This window comes from Glycine max, chromosome 10 (assembly GCF_000004515.6).
Source record: "Glycine max cultivar Williams 82 chromosome 10, Glycine_max_v4.0, whole genome shotgun sequence".
In the NCBI taxonomy this organism is placed as follows: Eukaryota; Viridiplantae; Streptophyta; class Magnoliopsida; order Fabales; family Fabaceae; genus Glycine; species Glycine max.
Genome location: NC_038246.2, coordinates 39093504 through 39112597, shown reverse-complemented (window position 1 = coordinate 39112597; position 19094 = coordinate 39093504). Strand labels below are relative to the sequence as shown.

General features: G+C 31.1%; 3 protein-coding genes across 3 annotated transcripts; all 3 read left to right on the top strand.

Moving 5' to 3' along the window:
* The first annotated feature begins 1875 nt into the window (after positions 1 to 1875).
* Positions 1876 to 4223, top strand: LOC100818347 (putative UDP-glucuronate:xylan alpha-glucuronosyltransferase 4). The gene is made up of 2 exons (XM_003535293.3): positions 1876 to 2613; positions 3013 to 4223. Exons 1-2 carry the CDS (start codon positions 1884 to 1886, stop codon positions 4002 to 4004), a joined length of 1722 nt encoding a protein of 573 aa, XP_003535341.1. The 5' UTR covers positions 1876 to 1883; the 3' UTR covers positions 4005 to 4223.
* A 1595-nt stretch (positions 4224 to 5818) lies between these two features.
* LOC100805013 (probable rRNA-processing protein EBP2 homolog) lies at positions 5819 to 8358 on the top strand. Its single transcript, NM_001254110.2, has 2 exons — positions 5819 to 6062; positions 7332 to 8358. The coding sequence occupies exon 2, from the start codon at positions 7337 to 7339 to the stop codon at positions 8198 to 8200; it is 864 nt and encodes a 287-aa protein (NP_001241039.1). The 5' UTR covers positions 5819 to 6062; positions 7332 to 7336; the 3' UTR covers positions 8201 to 8358.
* A 4701-nt stretch (positions 8359 to 13059) lies between these two features.
* LOC100804477 (mannosylglycoprotein endo-beta-mannosidase) lies at positions 13060 to 18907 on the top strand. The gene is made up of 11 exons (XM_003536031.5): positions 13060 to 13312; positions 13445 to 13583; positions 13735 to 13962; positions 14144 to 14202; positions 14724 to 14772; positions 15048 to 15278; positions 15652 to 15821; positions 15933 to 16137; positions 16617 to 17288; positions 17394 to 17621; positions 17879 to 18907. Exons 1-11 carry the CDS (start codon positions 13173 to 13175, stop codon positions 18683 to 18685), a joined length of 2928 nt encoding a protein of 975 aa, XP_003536079.1. The 5' UTR covers positions 13060 to 13172; the 3' UTR covers positions 18686 to 18907.
* Positions 18908 to 19094: the final 187 nt, after the last annotated feature.

Here is a 19094-nt window from a genome sequence, read left to right as displayed (position 1 = left end):
CAAAGGCTGTATAAATTAATTTGAAGTTATGGCTGAAGTTTGATTTATTTTTCGTCAAATGTATCTGGTACGAACTAACAGTTACACGCAGGTTTTGCCAATGCTTTTAGTGCGTAAAATTTGTAGTGAAATGATCGTACATAATGATTATTAAATTTAGTCTAATAATGATTTGATTATAACGAAGTGTAGAGGAAAATGTTAATATATATTATAAACTAACTATAAATTTGATTATAAATTTCTGAATTGAATGAATTACGGAGGTTAATTAAATTAAATTTCTACTAGTTAAAATTAATTTAAATTAAATTATAAAAAATTGTGTGTGTGTGTGATTAGGAGTTTTAAAAAATCAATATATATATATATATATATATATATATATATATATATATATATATATTTTAAAAAAATTATAAAAAAATAATTGTATTTTTTAAGTTACTTTAAGAATAATTCTTAATAGATATTTTATTCAATATATCTTTGTACATATGAAAACTACTAATCTATAATTTTTAATAAAATTTTAAAACTGTTTGATACTTTATAAGAAAAAATCTATTTAATGTGTAGCATATTTTTATAAATATTTATTGAGAACCTTGTTTAACCCTAAATCGTATGGTAATTGTTTTATGATAATGGCATAAATGACTAGGTTGGAGTCCATAAAAAAGAACATACATAAAATCCTTAGTTCATGTCAATCACATGTCATCTTACTGTGTCAATATTTACAGTTGGATTTCTAACATGAGATTGGATTATTGGTGTTCACAACATGCACAGCAGGTCCAGGAGGGAATTAATTTTGCAACAAATTAGTTAGCAGGTTATAATCAGCAATTTTGTGGCGTATCATGCAGGTACATCATATGAGACCAGTCCCCCTAAGAAATAGTTACGCATTATCAAACAATTGCCGTCACTTGTATGCACTGTAATTTTCAGCCACAATATTTACATGTATTATTTCGAATCAAACAAAAAATTTCTCCTATAGAAGATAATTATCATCTAAACCAAAGGAAAAGAAGCCTCCCTTACCCTTCTTTCAAAAGTAAAAGAAAATATTTACAATGTTGGTGACTCTTTTATTTTTTTAAAAATGGTCTGTTTAAAGTTGATGAAGATGTTTTATATGAAATCAATTATGGTTACTTAAAATGTAGCGGAAAAGAAAATATATTATCAATGGATCATGATTCTCTCATAGTCTCATAGCACATGATTGGGTGTGAAATGGGTGTAGAAAAAGAGAGGGAGAAAGGGAAGAGAAAAAAAGAAAAAAAAAAAGAAGTGAAAATGTGATATTTAATGAGTAATGTGATAGAAAAAGGAAAAAAAAAGATAATGAAAGAAGAAAAACTGTAATTGGAATACTACTGAGGTTCTCTAACACACAACTGGTTAGTACTTATCACATTTTTTTTATTTTACCAAGAATACATCAATTATTTTAGTTATGTCAAACAATCTACCCATACCCTGTAACAAAATAGAATCATTCCCTAAGGATTTTTTTGTTCATTAATTAATAAAATATTGTGTGCACGTGTCGATCATGAGCGTGACAGAAAGCACCTCTAAGTCTAACATACTGTCATACAAAAGTTGGATTTAGATTTTTTTTTTTCAGGCTATCAGCCGAATGAGAGATTAATTTCTTAAAATAAAGAGATTCATTTAAAAGATAAACTTTTTTTTCAATAAATACTATTTTATATACACACGAAAATTAAATCCATAACTATATACATAATTATTTGAGAAGCATATCACACACTTAATTAGTTAATTTGGATTTAGAATCTGATGAATATAAATATATATCCTTATTATAGAACTTCCACAAATGCAAAACTTGGAACGAAATTATGGCTTCCAAGTCTTCTTCCTCTTCTCATTTGTCTAAGCAAAAAGCGTTTCTCATTCTCTCACTCTTCTCCATAGGCCTCTTGCTCTCTCTGCTTTCAATGAAGCCAAAAAGAGTCTCCAATGTCACAAACAAATTTGAGGTAGATAAAAGAAAGCCATCTTGGTTTGAAGTCATAGAGAAAAACTATGCTAGCAAGAGGATCAATGTAGGTCTAGTTAATGTTGATACAAGAGTAGATGGTGGTCTATATGAGCAGCTACATGCACTACACCCTCAAGTGGAAATAGTGTCCGTTGATTTTGATCATGTTGATGAGAGCTTGAAATGGAAAGACTTTTTCCCTGTGTGGATTGATGAAGATAAAAAATGGGGTGGTCCAAAGTGCCCTGATTTGCCAATGCCAACTTGGGAAGAGTACCGAGATCTCAATGTGGTGGTGGCAACAGTTCCATGTGGAAAAAGGGATGTGTTTAAGTTGCAAGTTAATTTGGTGGTGGCTAATTTGGCAGTGGATAGTGGATGGGTGAATAATTTGGATGCTTATGAACCTGTATATGTTGTGTTTATTGGGTCATGTGATCCCATGATGGATATTTTCAAGTGTGATGACCTTTTGTTGCATCAACCAGGTGAGTATTGGGTGTACAAGCCTGATTTGTTCAGCCTCAGAAACAAAATGCTTATGCCTGTTGGTTCCTGCCAGATTGCTCCTGGCTATGCAGAAACGGGTATATTTTCTTTCCAATCAATGAACTATATACATAACATATCTAATTTATTTATTTTGGTCAAATTTTAATCAACTAATTTTTTTTTCAAGACATAATTTCAAAATGAATTGATATATATTTTCTTCTTGTCATTTCCCCACATATACTCTAGAGAAAAGTATAAAAAAATAAAGAAGAACCTTATATATTGTAGAGGATTCCATTTTCCTATGTTCCTTTTTTATTATATATGAATATTAATACGATGAATTCTGCTTGACTTAAAGAAGAAGTATTGTAGATGGTTCGTAACAATAAAAGTTTAATTAATGAAGAATTAAGGCATTTTGGTTATTATCATTCTGGTTCCAAAAAATTAATAAAGAATTAAGGTATTTTGGTTATTATCATTTGCAGGTAAGGAGGAAATTAGGAGGGGCTATATGTCACAATCACCAGCGACATTGAATTACAATTACACCATTTCAAAATTAGCCTATGTGACAGTTCTCCACTCTTCAGAAGCTTATGTGTGTGGTGCAATAGCTCTAGCACAAAGCATCCTTCAACACAACAACAACAACAACAACAACAACAACAACAACTACACCAAATTAGACCTACTCCTCCTTGCTGATGAATCCATTGGTTACAAATCTATAAGGGGTCTAAAAGCTGCAGGGTGGAAGATCAAACGCATCAAACGTATCTTAAACCCCTATGCCCAAAAGGGTTCATACAACGAGTGGAACTATAGCAGGTTACGTATATGGCAACTCACCATGTATGACAAAATCATTTTCCTAGATGCTGATCTTCTAGTTTTGAAGAGCATTGATGGTCTCTTTGCTTACCCTCAATTATCTGCTTCACCTAATGACTTCTCCTTGTTCAAGTCGGGGTTAATGGTCATTGAACCATCCACGTGTATGTTTGAGGACTTGATGAAGAAAAGTTTGGAGGTGAAATCATACAATGGTGGTGACCAAGGTTTGGTCAACGAGGTGTTCACGTGGTGGCACAGGTTGCCAACAAAAGTAAACTACTTGAAGAGTTTTGAAGAGAGAGAAGGGAATGATGTGAAGGAGGAGATTCCTGAGGACTTGTATGTGATGCATTACTTGGGTTTGAAGCCGTGGATGTGTTATAGAGATTATGACTGTAATTGGGACATGAATGAACTTCATGTTTTTGCTAGTGACTTGGCTCACCACATGTGGTGGCAGGTTTATGATGCCATGCCCAAAGAGTTGAAATCCTATTGTGGACTTACTGAGAAGATGGATGAGAGGATAGTGCAAAGGAGAAGAAGAGCAAGAAGTGCCAATTTGTCTGATGGGCATTGGAAGATTGAGGTTAAGGATCCTAGAAGGACACATTATGAGGATTTGAATTATAGTAGGGAGTGACTATATGAGCATGCATGTGTGTGAGGTCATTTCGGACTAATTAAACTCGAGGTTTCTGGCAAGAGCTTTAGCAATAGCATTTGGCCTAGCTATCATGTTAGAATTAAGTCAATTTAATTAATATACATAAATAAAACTATGTAAAAAATAAAAATTTTCTTACATTTCATTTGATTTGCAAGTTTTTATATTCAAAATAGTCCTGAAAATATTTTGTCATCAAATACTTGATATAATATTATATACTCACTTCATGTTGTTGATTACATGTTAACGTTTAATTAATTTAGTTATTATTATTATTATTATATAGTACTTAATTAATAATATAAAATATTAATTATTATGCAACTACATCATCAATTAAAAATGAGAAAAATAATTGAAAAAGTGTGAGGAAATTAAAAATAAGTGAAAAATAATAAAAGAAAAAAAAATAACTCGTATTCAATTATGACCATTATTTAAACATAATAAATAATCAGAAAAAAGTTATGCATTATAAAAAGTTTTATACAATCATCTAATTACAATCAATTATGTATGATAAGTTTATTCACTTTTAAAATAATTATTTTAAAATAATTTAAATTATTATTTGTGATTAAATGACGATATAAAACTCATAAATAATCTATAAAAATATCTCCAATAATTTTCATATAAATAATCCATTTTATGTCATCTCATTTTTAAGAAATCCAATCAATTTTTCATTTCTATTATTAAGTTGCTTAACTAGAAAATATCTTCTCTCTCCAAGATTTTGTATTATTTATCCTATATTTAATATAAATATTAAAGAACTTATAAGAAATAGTTGTTTATATAAATAATTGTCTCAAATCTGAACAAATCGAAATCACATGTGATATATTAAAATAATATTTTTTAATAAGGAGGAATAACTTATACCAAGATGAATTCTCATAGAGTTACACTTTATTCTTATCATTAATTGAAATCTAACTAATAAAATTGGTAACTTATTATAATTATTAGATTGACAGAAATAGAAAGTAAGAATAAATGAAGTATAATTCTAAAATAAAATTATTCTTAGTGTAAGATATCCCTCCTCATTAAAAAAAATATTCTTTTAGTGTATCACATATGATTTTGATTTCATAGAAATAAATGGTAAGAATAGAGTGTAATTTAAAAAAATTATTGTTAGTATAAGTTGATCCCCTTCTTTTTTAATAAACAACCTATTAAACAATTTCTACTTTAGATGCTATAAGTGAATATTTTGTTTTTATCAGTAGTCATTGAATAGCAAATTGATACCTGGCTTTTAACATCTCTCCTTATAATTATGGTTAAAATAATATAAAAAATATGAAAAAAAGTAATATACTAATGTATAAAATATTGACTTAAATATATTTTTTGGTCTTTATAATTTAGGTTTTTTTATTTTTTGTCTGTAATTTTTTTTATTTTAATCCTTATAAAATGTATTTATTTTATTTTTTATTCTTAAAATACTTTAGATAGCATTTAAACAAAAAAATTAACATTTAAAAAATATTATCTAAAACAATTTATGAACAAATAATAAAATAAATGCAAAATTGTAGGACCAATGTATTTAAGCATATTTTAAGCACATTTTATTTGGACTAAAATGAATTCTTTTTACAGATCAAAATGAAAAAAATACTAAATTACTAGTATCAATTTATATAAGTCTAAAATATTTTACGGAGTATCTTTAAATTCGTTATAAAATTTTCAATTTTTTATTTAAATTGTTAGAAATATTTAAAAGATGTTCATTTTAAACACCCCAACCCAAGTAAGGATAATCTGAAACGCACAAGTTAACCCCATCCATTTATGGCGAGAATTGATTGAGACGGATCCGAGTTTCGTTGAGATGGGCCGACCCGACCCGTTCTTTCTTCATCATCTTCTAATTTACAATATTTATTTAAAAGCACAAAAACTAGATTGAGAGCGCGAGTTTACGCTAAACCCTAAACCTCACAGCACACAGAGTTTCGCTTTCGGTTAGTTTCTCCGCCGTCGCAGTAGCACTCACAGCTTCGCTAGGTCAGTTTTTTTTCTCCGTTACCGATTTCGCTGCACACACACCTCACTTTTTCTTTCCATGTTCTGTGTTCGATTGGATGTGTTTTTTTTTTTTTATGGAATTATTTATGTTTTCCTGATTGTTACCAAACAGTGGCGGGGTTGGAGTGGTTTTCCCGAAACCTCATGTATGTTTTTTCTGGTTAATCATCAAAAACCAATTCTATTAGCATCTACAATTCTAAACAAACGATTAAGGTTGTGCTTGTTTAATTCTGTTTGCTTTTGCCATTTCCTTTTGCGCGAGTCTAGATGAGGTTAAAGCAGCTAAGCAAGTTTAGGGTTTGGGGGGCAAAAGTTATGTAGTACTCTTCTTCCCTTTCTCTCTCTTTGAGGGGGGAGCGGTTGAGGTTACTGGATTTAATTTTTATTTGGGACTTTTAAGGAAGCTCATCAGTTTTTCTTCTCACTATATTCAGCTTTTAATTACTTTTTGTCCTCAATGCTTGATTGAATTTTCGTAGTTTAAAATCTTGGGCTTTATTCCATTTGGACTCTTATTTATATGCAAATAATCAGATCAAGAGCTATACCACCATTACATTCAAGGGACAAGTGTTTCTCTCCTGCTCTTGCGCCTTGTTGTTGTACTTCTGACATTCTTATCTTTCGAATGTAAAAAGAAGTTGCCATGTAGTTTGTTCTCATTTGTTGTGTTATGAGAGCCTGGTGAAAGCAAATTAATGTTAAGTCAAAAGGGCATTTAGTTTTTAGGTTCTTGGTTACAATACTATGTTCTTTTGCGTCCTATTTTTTCTTGAAGCATTGAGATTTTTGTATTAAAATAAAATGAATTTTGATTTATGCATTGTTGATCTGATATCATGTCGGTTATAATTTATTTGTTATGCATATAAATAAGTTGATCTTTTTGAATTAAAAGAAGAAAATTTTGATTTTCTCTTTGTTGATCTGATATTATGTCAGTTATTATTTATTTATTATTAATATATCATTCGTATAATTATGTTGATTATGTTAAGGGCTCTGCCTATAACATTATTTCTGAAATATGGTTTATTTGGCTCATGTATCCTAAGCTATGATACTCCTTTGAATGTATCACCTCCTCTCCACCTTTTGGCTGAGAAATCTCTGTCCCTTAGATGTTCTTTGTCTCATGTATCCTTAATGAAGTTCTGCTTAGCACATGAAATGATGGTTATAAATGCTAGACTCCACTATTTTGGTGTAAATTGAACTTTTTTTTTCCTTTTAATATTTGTATAGGTTAAATGGCAATGCCTGTTAATGATGATACACTGGTTGAGGCTGAAACTGAAGATCAGAGAGAAGAAATGTCATCATCTGAATCAGAGCAGGATGAAGATGTGAAATTAACTGAACCATCTAAAAATGCAGTGTATAACAGAGATGCTCTACTAGATAAACTTGGAGACATCAGTTGGCCAGAGAATGTGGAATGGATACACAAACTCTCTGTTGATGTTGATCAAGAGCAAGAAGTAGATGTCAATGATGACTTGGCACGAGAACTTGCGTTTTACACACAGGCATTGGAGGGAACTAAGGAGGCCTTTGAGAAATTTCAGTCAATGGGTCTCCCTTTCCTGAGACCTGCAGACTATTATGCAGAAATGGTGAAGACAGATGGCCACATGGTAAAGGTGAAAGGTCGGCTATTAGCAGAGAAGCGAAAGATGGAAGAGGCTGACGAGAGAAGAAAGGCTAGGGAGGCCAAGAGATTGGCCAAAGAGATTCAGGCTCAGAAATTAAAAGAAAGGGCTAAGCAGAAAAAGGAGGACATTGAATCTGTTAAGAAATGGAGGAAGCAGCGGCAACAAAGTGGGTATGCTGACAATGGCAAAGATGCAGATATGGGTTTTGACTTTGAGGATGGAAAAGTATTTGAGAGGTCAAATAAGAAAAGGCCAGGGGTGTCTCCAGGGGATCGTTCAGGAGGGAAGGCAAAGCTAGCCTTTGGTAAAGGAAAGAAACAGAAGAAAAGAGATGGTAAGAATTCCAAATTTGGTTTTGGAGGCAAGAAGGGAATGAAAAAGCAGAATACTGCTGACACCACCGATGATTTTGGTAAATATAACAAGGGTGCTGTTTCTGGAAACAAGAGAAAGAGGTAAAATGCAATCTTCTTTGATCTGTTTTGAGGACGTGATGTCATGGAAGAGCCTAAGGATGTATCTTAGGAATTTTCATATACTTTTTTAATTTTATTATTTGGATGGATTTATGGTAACTTCATAAGCTTTATCGACAATTATAAATTCTTAAATATCTACTCCAATCTTCGTCGTTTTGCTATATGATTAGTTGCTTTATGTTGTCCATTGCGCATAAGGTATACGTCGTAGTTAGGGTAGCGTAGACATATTGGAGTACTTATTTATTTATTTTTGGCTTAAATAATTTTTAGGTATGCGATATATATCTGATTTTTGTTTGAGTCCTTGATAATTTTTTTTTATTGTCTTGGGTTCTTAATATATTAAAAGTTTTGTATTAAGTCTCTACTGTCAGTAAAATGATGACATTATTTCAACAGTTGATATATATTGAAAGAATAATTGAAATGATGCTATGTCATCATTTAACTTACGATAAAGATCTAGATCAAAACTTTTTAATACGTCAGGTAATAAGAACAACAAAATTATTAGGGGCTCAAAACATAAATTGGATATATATCAAGGATTTCTAATATATTTAAACCTTTATTTTTTTTAATTTATGTGCTTGTTTATTTGAATAGACTAATATAGGTATGTGTCCATCTTGACCATGCTCTTTATGTTTGGATTAAAATTTGATAAGTACTTTTGCAAATTTCAATGCATTGTAATAAATTAAATACCAACAAGTTATTGGTTGTTTGAGTATATTAGACTTTGTTGTTAAAATTAAAGGTTTTGTTCGAAATTAATAGACATATTAAAGTTCTCTATCAAGTTTTTAAAAAAGATTATTCATACAAGAGCAATTTGAATTGAAAGTTTTTGGGATTTGAAGGTTTCATTAAACAATGGAAGTTTAACATGAACATAGATTACCCATAATAAAAGGTTAATTTTGTTTCAATCTCTAACTTTTCAAAGATAATGTTAAAAAGCTGTATAACTATATGAGAAGAATAATAATCAACAACAATTGATATAAGTGATAATGATTTGTGTTTTTTAATCAAGAGATCCTTGTGTATAAAAAAAATTGTGTTGGAAAGGGAATATCTATCTATTCACTCAAAGTACAAAGAATAGTAAAAAAAAAGAAGAAGAATAGGTCTATTAAATAAAAAATTTAGAGCAAATTATATAAATACTCCCTTTAAGTTTGGACATATGACACGTGCATTCTCTTTCTTAAAATGTATTTCTTTTGCACCCTTGACCAAATTCGTTAATTACCATTGTTAGTATGTTTGTGAAAGATCGAAATTATCCTTCATATTCTGAAACTCATCATTTTGTTGCTCTCTCACATGTTTAGAAACCTCTAAATTAAAAATCCCCCAAAATGTGTTTCTGTTAGAGTTTGAGCTCTCTCTCGGGTTCAATGGCCACATTTTATTTTGGATTGACTACATTTTATTTCCATTAGTGATCCGCACACATAGTACTTTTTTTTGTGTTTCACAAATACCACCCCCCACTAACACTGCCAGAAGATGCAGCCCTTGAATGAGACATTTTGTTGAACCCCTACAAACAACAAACAAAAACCTTAAAACAAAAATATAATGATATAACATTTTGAATTTGGGAAACAATGAACAATAACAACAACACCCAACAACCTACAATAGAAACCTTTAACCCAAAAAAAAGCATCAAATAGGTACAAAAAGGAAACATAAAAATGCACCTAACTATGAGACACACTGTGATTTGCGTCAAACTGTAAAACCTTCAATACAAAAGCAAATGAAACCCACGACTCACGATCAATAACTCACGAACGTATGAAGAAATCGAACAAGGGTATGAAGAAATCAATTTTCCCAATAGGAATCGAACAAAAACAAACACACACATGAAGAATCCCTAAAATGTATGATTTAAACTATTGGTAGGGGAGAAGACATGGGTGTTTTTGTCATAAAAATTCTCTTAAAGGACCATGTGACTAACACGTGACTATTCTGGATAAACAAAATTAACACTATTACTAGAGAATGGATATTAGTGTAACTGGAATCTCAAAATAATGGGTGTTTTTGTAGGGATCAAATAAGAGGGGATGCACATATAATATATCCAAACTTAAGGAGGTGTTTATGTATTTTGCTCAAAATTTTAATTTGATATAAAATATGTAATGCACACATGTATTTAATATAAAAAAACTCACATTGATATCTAAGATAGTATTTAGTTTAATTACACTTGAACGTATTTGAGATAGAAATTTTAAAAATTAGTGTGAATTTTACACATCTATATTTTACTTTACTTTTAATTTTTTTTATTTCAAACTCTCTTTCATTTCTTTGAACTAGATAGATTTAAAGGTGTTGTAAGTACAAATGTAATATAATAGCTTTGTGTGCTCCAATTTTGATTGACATTTCTCTAATCTAGTGATATATGGTGTTTTTCAATTTCAAAAAAGAATATAAATTATAATTATAATTATTAAATATAATAGATTTTAAAAATTAATAAATACTCATTTTAGTATATGTTTTTCATATATATACTTATTTTAAAGAGTTTAATGCATATGTATTGACAATGTAAATTAGTTTTACATTGTCATTCAATCACAAATAATCATTTAAATTACTGAGATAATTATTTGAAAAGTCAACAAATTTATCATATATGACGGATATTGAATGACTTTTTACATTGTTAGTATATAACCCTTTTTCTCTAAAATAAAATGTATTATCTTTGTCCTAAAATAAATGTCGTATTTGACTTTTCAATGTAATATTAAATGTTATTTTCGTTTTTGAATCTAATATTAATATTATTTTCTTTCATATATTTAATAAGGTTAGTTTTGTAAAACCGTCATTCTCTATCATCTATTTATTAGATTTTCTTGATATATGTAATACAACTTATGACAACCCTTATCTTGAAAAGAGGGATTAATTATTACAAAATCATATACACTTATGTATTTGATCAAATAAATGATATTATTTATTATAATTCTTAAATATAATACTGTATACAATTAATGTTATTAATATACTCCATCTAGTCTTAACTATAAGAAGAAAAAACATAAGACACTAACTAAGAGCATTTCTAATGAGAATTTCTTAAGTGAGTTTCTTAAATTACTTTTTGTGATTCCTAAAGCATCATGCCATTATAAGAAATTCAGTCACAATTTTGTTCCGATGGTAAGAAACTTCAAAAAACTCACACTTTTATATATTTTTTTCACTTAATTATAGTATTGTTATATGTCAAATAAATATTATTTTTGATTGCTAAGAAATAATTTCTTGCGGAAGATACATATCTTATTTTTAAGAAACTCTCCTTATCACATATAGATTTACTCCATTGGAAAAGAAGCGGTAAGAAATAATTTCTTCACTTAAGTAACCCTTCAAGAAACTCTCATTGGAGATGCTCAAAGAAAGTTACTTAATCACATTTAATTACATCAATTTTAATTAAAAATTAACTTTTCTCCAAATTTATCTTTCATTGAAACTTAGTATCAACAATAAGAAAAAAGTCATTAAAACTAACATATCAATTAAATGAAGGATATTTTAGAGATAATAACATTAATAAGGTAAAATTAGTTCAAAAAAATATATATTTGAGACTATGAAAAAAATATTTTTTCCCTTAAATTTGAGACAAACAAGAGTAATATACACAATTTATGTATTTATACAGTGTATTTAACGTAATAGAGAAATAAATTATTTTAGAATAATTTTTTTTTGGATAACACCGTTAGTATTAGTAAAGAAAAACATTGTTTTAAAATAATTTTCATTTTAATTTTTCAATATAACATTAGTTAACCTAAGAAAAAAAAGTTTAATGATGCCACAAAGTTAAATTTGTTAAATTACTACTCTTTTATCTATTTATTGTTTTTTGTTTACTTTGGGACGGAGGGAATACAATATATAATTAATATCACACACACAAATGTAAATATTATATATTATTGGTTTAAATATATTTTTTTTCTGTATTTTAATATTTTTTCATTTTTATTATTATAATTTTTTCTTTATTTTGTTCTTTGTAAAATGTGTTTGTTTTTTTATGTCTTTAAAATATTTTAGATAATGTTTTTGAATAGTGAAAAATACTTTAAGAAAGAAAAATAAAATAAACACATTTTATAAAGATTAAAGTGATTTTTTTACAATGAAAAAAATAAAAAAAGCCTTAAATTACACAAAAAATGGATTAAACATATTATTTGATGTATGTATTTATTAATTTTTTTAAAATATATCATATTTCATAAATATTATTTCTTATATTCCAAAATAAATGTTGTCATAGATTATTTTATACAGATTTAAAAAATTAATAAATAGATAAAATAAAGTAATAATTTTATTAAACTAACCGTAATATATTAAAATTAGATTAAAAAACTAAAATAATATTACGTTAAAAAGTTAAAAAACAATTATTATGGAGTATTTATTTTGGAACAATTTTGATTTCAATTACTGACACTTATGAAATAGAGGAGCTATTTATTAAATAATCAATACAGTATTAAACACAAACGCATGTATTTAATGTGCTGTATTAAATAGTTAATGCATGTATTGAAGAGCACAGTAACATCTCTAGCTAGCGCCTTACAGTTATTTTGGAAGTGAGGGTGGATTCTAGCGAGACGAGAGAGTGAGTGAATATGTGGATACTAATCACACTATCGAGTATCGAGGGCAACATTGTCAGACAGTTGTATAGAGAAATAACACGTGTCTCTTGTGCTCAATTAATCACGTCATGGCTCACTACTAGAAAGAAAGTGAAAAACACAGTAACAAGCCAAGTAAAGGTCAAGTCAATGAATGAATTGAAGTTTTAAGTCTTTGTGGTTGGTGTTGCTGTTTGCTTTTTCCATTCCATCCTCCAAGGCCAAGCAATGATGGCCAAGACCACGCTAGATTCGGGATGGCTTGCAGCTAGGTCCACCGAGGTTCATTTCACAGGCACTCAACTCACCACCACGCACCCTCCCTCTGCCTCCACCCAACCATGGATGGAAGCTATTGTCCCTGGAACGTAATCTCTCTCTCTCTCTATATATATATATGTGTGTGTATAGATGCAATGCAATGCTACATGCAAATTGTGCTTTCTTGGTGGAACTGTGGAAGTGACTGTTTATTTAAAGTGTTGTTTAATAATTGGCAGTGTTCTTGCTACCTTGGTGAAGAACAAAGCGGTGCCTGATCCTTTTTATGGACTAGGAAATGAGGCAATCTTGGACATTGCTGACTCTGGAAGAGAATATTACACCTTCTGGTTCTTTACAACCTTTCAGTGTAAGCTGGTACGGTTTTAGCTCCCTCTTATTTATGCAATTTTTAGAGTTCAGAGTAATGTGATTTTGATTTTATTTTGATTGAGCTTAATGCAAATGAGAGGCTTTGAAGTTTGATGATTCTGTTTTTGGACTTTGCTAACTACTGGACCCTTTGCAGTCAGGCAATCAGCACTGTGATCTGAATTTCCGAGGAATCAATTACTCTGCCGATGTCTATTTAAATGGGCACGAGATGGTCCTCCCAAAAGGAATGTTTCGGAGACATTCTCTTGATGTCACTAATATTATTCATTCTGATAGTAGTAACCTGCTTGCTGTTCTTGTTCACCCTCCTGATCATCCTGGGAGCATTCCTCCTCAGGGGGGACAAGGTGGTGATCACGAGGTCTGAAATTAAATTAATAAATCTGATGTGTTAACTTTGTCCTTCTTGATTATTTAAAATTATCAATTCAATTGGTCGATGACTTCTAAAATTTATTGAATTTTAAGAAAGAGACTAGGAAAAAGTGAATGTTACGTGCAGAGTATATAAGTCATGATTTTGTTTTTGTTCTTTTGTGTAGATAGGAAAGGATGTGGCCACACAATATGTTCAAGGTTGGGACTGGATGGCTCCTATAAGGTGAAATTATTAATACTTGTGTAGTAATTCATTTTCTGTTTTCCTGGAATATAATCTTTTTTGGTCACCTAGTGTCTAGGTTATGGTAAAAAAACTAGCAGTATCCTTGTCATTCTAACTAATATCAAATAATAATCAATGAATTTTATATTTTTATGTGATAATCAGAATGTCTATTCCTTCGACAACATGGAGACAATATTACTTTGTCATTAAGTTCTATTCACAATTGAAGTTGATGTGAAAGAGGACATAATGTTTAGACTGAAAAGGAAAAATAAGGCATCAAAGTAGATGCATACATTATATCATATGACACTGAAATTTCCTTTGGATTCGTTGTTTAAATTTCCTTTGATGACTTTATGATTTCCTTCTATGCACAGAAAAAGGAAAAGAAAATGAAACAAAATATAGTGCATTTTGGGCATTGGTTGTTGACGGTCTGAGTTCTGAAGAGTTTCTGAACTACGAAGAAACAAAATAAAGCAAACTAATGCAAGTGTTAAATTTGATTGCAGAGATAGGAATACTGGAATATGGGACGAGGTTTCCATTTCTATTACTGGGGTGAGTTGTATTAAATTAAATGCTTTAGAGTTTAGATCCTTTTAAAGCCTCTGGTATTTTTTTCCCATGCACTTAAAGTTTACCAATTACCATTGAGACCAATTATCAAAGCCCTTCTTTTGTTTTCATTTTTCTCTTTTCAATATACTGTCTTTTCCCCTTTCTCTTAACCCCAAAAGAAAAGATTTTTATAGCTTTTCATATATTCTTTAATTCATAATTAATGTTGCTGAACTTCTCTAGATCCAACCATATATATTCTGTGTTTGGTGCAGCCTGTAAAAATAATTGATCCCCACTTGGTGTCATCATTTTTTGACAATTATAAGAGAGTATATCTACATGCCACAACTGAGTTGGAAAACAGGAGCTCCTTGATTGCTGAGTGCTCTTTGAGTATCCATGTGACAACAGAACTTGAGGGGAACATTCACTTAGTAGAGCAGCTTCAAACTCAAAATCTTTCAATTCCTGCAAGATCACGGGTGCAATATACATTTCCTGAGGTCAGTCTTGAGACAAAGTTTAATCCACTGTGTGCATGTACAGAGTTTTAAAACATGTAAAGAACTTAATCATTAATTAATTCAAGATATCTTTATAGAAAATTTTGTAGTTTGAGTAATTTTCTTATTCCGTACCTTATTTTGTCTTGGTGTATGTATCATCTGTTGGTATTGTGATTGGATCTTGGGCTGCTTTTGTGCAAACTTGTTCGTATGACTTATGTCACATTTCTTTTTTCTATGTTGAGAAACTTTGCAATCCTGGATTATTAATCTTTTGTAGCCTTGTTTTACTATTGATCTTGTTAACTTGCATAATTTGGGGTTTAAGTCTTATCTCTTCCTTTCAAGTGCTAAAGATTTGTATTGGCAGCTCTTCTTCTACAAGCCGAATTTATGGTGGCCAAATGGAATGGGGAAGCAATCTTTGTACAATGTTATTATTACCATTGATGTCAAAGGACATGGTGAGTCTGATTCATGGAACCATCACTTTGGATTCCGCAAAATTGAAAGCCATATTGATGTTGCTACTGGTGGAAGGTATTATGATTTCTAGTATTCCTTCAATGTTGTGATATATTACTTTTTCATTAGTAAGATTAATTCAAACTTTAAACTGCTTTTTATATGTTTTGCTGTATGTTTTCATAGATTGTTCAAAGTCAATGGAGAACCAATTTTTATACGAGGGGGTAACTGGATATTGTCTGATGGGCTACTGCGACTTTCAAAGAAGCGATACGAAACAGATATCAAGTTTCATGCGGATATGAATTTTAACATGATTCGATGCTGGGGTGGTGGACTCGCTGAAAGGCCCGAGTTTTATCGCTGTTGTGATTATTATGGTCTTTTGGTAAGATTTACTAAACACTTATTCTTTTTTATATGCGCTGCTCAATATTCTTTCTTGGTTATATTTTCTATGCATTTGCTGCATTAGTGCTGCTTTGCAGTGTGCCTATGTAGTTTGTTTTTGTTCTTTCTTTTTTGAGTACTTTTGTAAGGATGTAGAAGTTTGAAATAGCTTGAATGACTCCATCGTCATTATTAAAGCAGGTTAGATTTATGAGACCTGATTATTACAATATTGGGATATCTAGAGCCTGAGTACAAATCTTATCATGTTTTTTTTTTTTAAAAAAAAAGTTATAACTTATAAGTACTGCTGCAGCTAGACCAAAGGATCACTGCATAATTTACTGGTTTACATCTTACACATATTCACCAGATCACCACTGGTCCCACCCACTAGGTTAAGTTCTATATGTCTTATGTTACATTAGTGTTAGTTTTAGTTTTGATAATTGATCATATTGCTGGTAAATCTTGTAGGTATGGCAAGAGTTCTGGATTACTGGGGATGTTGATGGACGGGGTATCCCAGTATCAAATCCAAATGGTCCACTGGACCATGACCTTTTCTTGTTTTGTGCAAGAGACACAGTCAAGCTTCTCAGAAATCATCCTAGTCTCGCCCTCTGGGTGGGTGGAAATGAACAAACTCCACCAGATGATTTAAATGTTGCCCTGAAAAATGATCTGAAACTTCATCCTTATTTTGGACATGCAGAAGAAAAAGAAAAACCTGTAGGTGACTTGTCCCCAAGATTGGGGGATCCTAGCCAATATCTTGATGGCACACGAATTTACATACAAGGATCATTATGGGATGGGTTTGCAGATGGGGAGGGGGACTTCAGTGATGGACCTTATGAAATTCAAAATCCCGAAGATTTCTTTACGGATAGTTTTTATAATCATGGATTCAACCCCGAGGTTGGTTCTGTAGGAATGCCAGTTGCTTCTACCATAAGAGCCATAATGCCTTCAGAAGGATGGCAAATACCACTGTTTAACAAACTTCCCAATGGTTATGTAGAAGAAGTTCCAAATCCCATATGGAAATACCATAAATATATTCCTTATTCAAACCCAACCAAGAAGGTTCATGATCAAATTCAGCTGTATGGTGATGTAAAAGATCTTGATGATTTTTGTTTGAAGGTAAGAAAACTTTATCCAGGTGGTCATTCATGATGCATTTTCAATCCTCCTATCTTTTCTGTTCTGTTGTTAATTTTTATTTTTTTTATGCTATAATCTTCTCAGGCTCAACTAGTTAACTACATACAATATAGAGCTCTTCTGGAGGGATGGACTTCGCGCATGTGGAAAAAATATACAGGAGTATTGATTTGGAAGACACAAAATCCTTGGACTGGTCTGAGAGGTCAATTTTATGATCATCTTCTTGACCAAACAGCAGGTTTCTATGGCTGTCGATGTGCTGCAGAGCCAATTCATGTACAGCTTAATCTGGCTACATATTTTATAGAGGTAAACATCTAAATTAAACTTCTACTTTTATGAGTTGGGAATGAAAATAGGAATATCCTTTAACAATGGGAAATACTTTTCTGGCTTTATAAATTGAAAATTGAGTCAGAACCAAAGTAGCAAGTTAAAAGGATTACAAGATTACTGAACCGGTGAAAATTGGAATAATCACAATTTTCTCTGCAAATTATTTGATGGTCCAGTGATGAATAGTTTCTTAAAGATTTTATATCATTTTATATTTCCTCTTAAAACAGGTTGTTAATACTACATCCGAAGAATTGTCTAATTTAGCTATGGAAGTTTCAGTGTGGGACCTCGAAGGCACATGTCCACACTACAAAGTTCATGAAAATCTCACTGCGCTGCCAAAAAAAGTAACACCTATTGTTGACATGAAGTATCTGAAGTCAAAAAATCCTAAGCCAGTCTACTTTCTTCTTCTCAAACTCTACAAAATGTCAGATAATACAATTTTATCTAGAAACTTTTATTGGTTGCATCTTCCTGGTGGAGATTACAAGCTATTAGAGCCGTATAGGAAGAAGAAAATACCTCTCAAGATAACATCCGAAGTTTTCATTGAAGGATCCACTTATATACTTCAAATGCATGTGCAAAACACATCTAAAAAACCAGACTCTAAAAGTTTAACAATGGTACACAGTTCAACAGCTAGACAAAGCAGTGGCTGCTTTGTTACAGACTCTCTGGAAACCGTAGATAGTGGGACTGGAAAAGAGCATGAAGTTGGTTGGTTTAAGGGGATACACAAATGCTTTGCTGGGAAAAGTCATGGTTTGAAGGTTTCTGAAATTAACGGACAAGATACAGGTGTTGCTTTCTTTCTTCATTTTTCTGTTCATGCTTCAAATAAGGACCACAAGGAGGGGGAAGACACAAGAATTCTTCCTATTCATTACTCAGATAACTATTTTTCACTTGTGCCAGGAGAGACCATGACTATTAAAATATCTTTTGAGGTCCCTTCTGGTGTCTCTCCATGTGTTACTCTGCGTGGCTGGAATTACCAGGGACAAACCATCCATGAAGCTCTTTACTGATGTCGCAGGCAACCTTGTGAACTGATCAATTCAGTGTACTTAAAATGCATTAGAGAGAACTTCATGAGTTTTTCTTTCTCCTATAACCTGGGAAACTTAGCATCCCCAGACAACATTCGAGAATTCATATTTCCCCCTGTTTGTCACAGATAAGACCAATATTTCTGTTGACTTGTTTTTCAATTTGTGCAATAAAAAAGGAAAGGTGAAAATTTTAAACCACTGCGGAAATTCTTAAAATGCATTGGATAGAGGTCCTTGATTTACAATTTTTCAACATAATGTTCAACTCGGATTAATGTAACTTTTTCTAATCTTCAACTACACCCAATTAAAGAAAAATGCAAACTGTCTCAATGAGACTGATCTTGAGAGCTAAGGCTCTTGGGAACGGAGTGAAGATAATGCG

Bases quoted from the DNA above. Each gene is read 5' to 3' on its own strand.
- LOC100818347 (XM_003535293.3), top strand. From the start codon at position 1,884: ATGGCTTCCAAGTCTTCTTCCTCTTCTCATTTGTCTAAGCAAAAAGCG. The intron at 2,614-3,012 runs GTATATTTTCTT...TATCATTTGCAG, and splicing joins TCCTGGCTATGCAGAAACGG to GTAAGGAGGAAATTAGGAGG.
- LOC100805013 (NM_001254110.2), top strand. From the start codon at position 7,337: ATGGCAATGCCTGTTAATGATGATACACTGGTTGAGGCTGAAACTGAA.
- LOC100804477 (XM_003536031.5), top strand. From the start codon at position 13,173: ATGATGGCCAAGACCACGCTAGATTCGGGATGGCTTGCAGCTAGGTCC. The intron at 13,313-13,444 runs GTAATCTCTCTC...AATAATTGGCAG, and splicing joins GAAGCTATTGTCCCTGGAAC to TGTTCTTGCTACCTTGGTGA. The intron at 14,773-15,047 runs GTGAGTTGTATT...TGTTTGGTGCAG, and splicing joins TTTCCATTTCTATTACTGGG to CCTGTAAAAATAATTGATCC.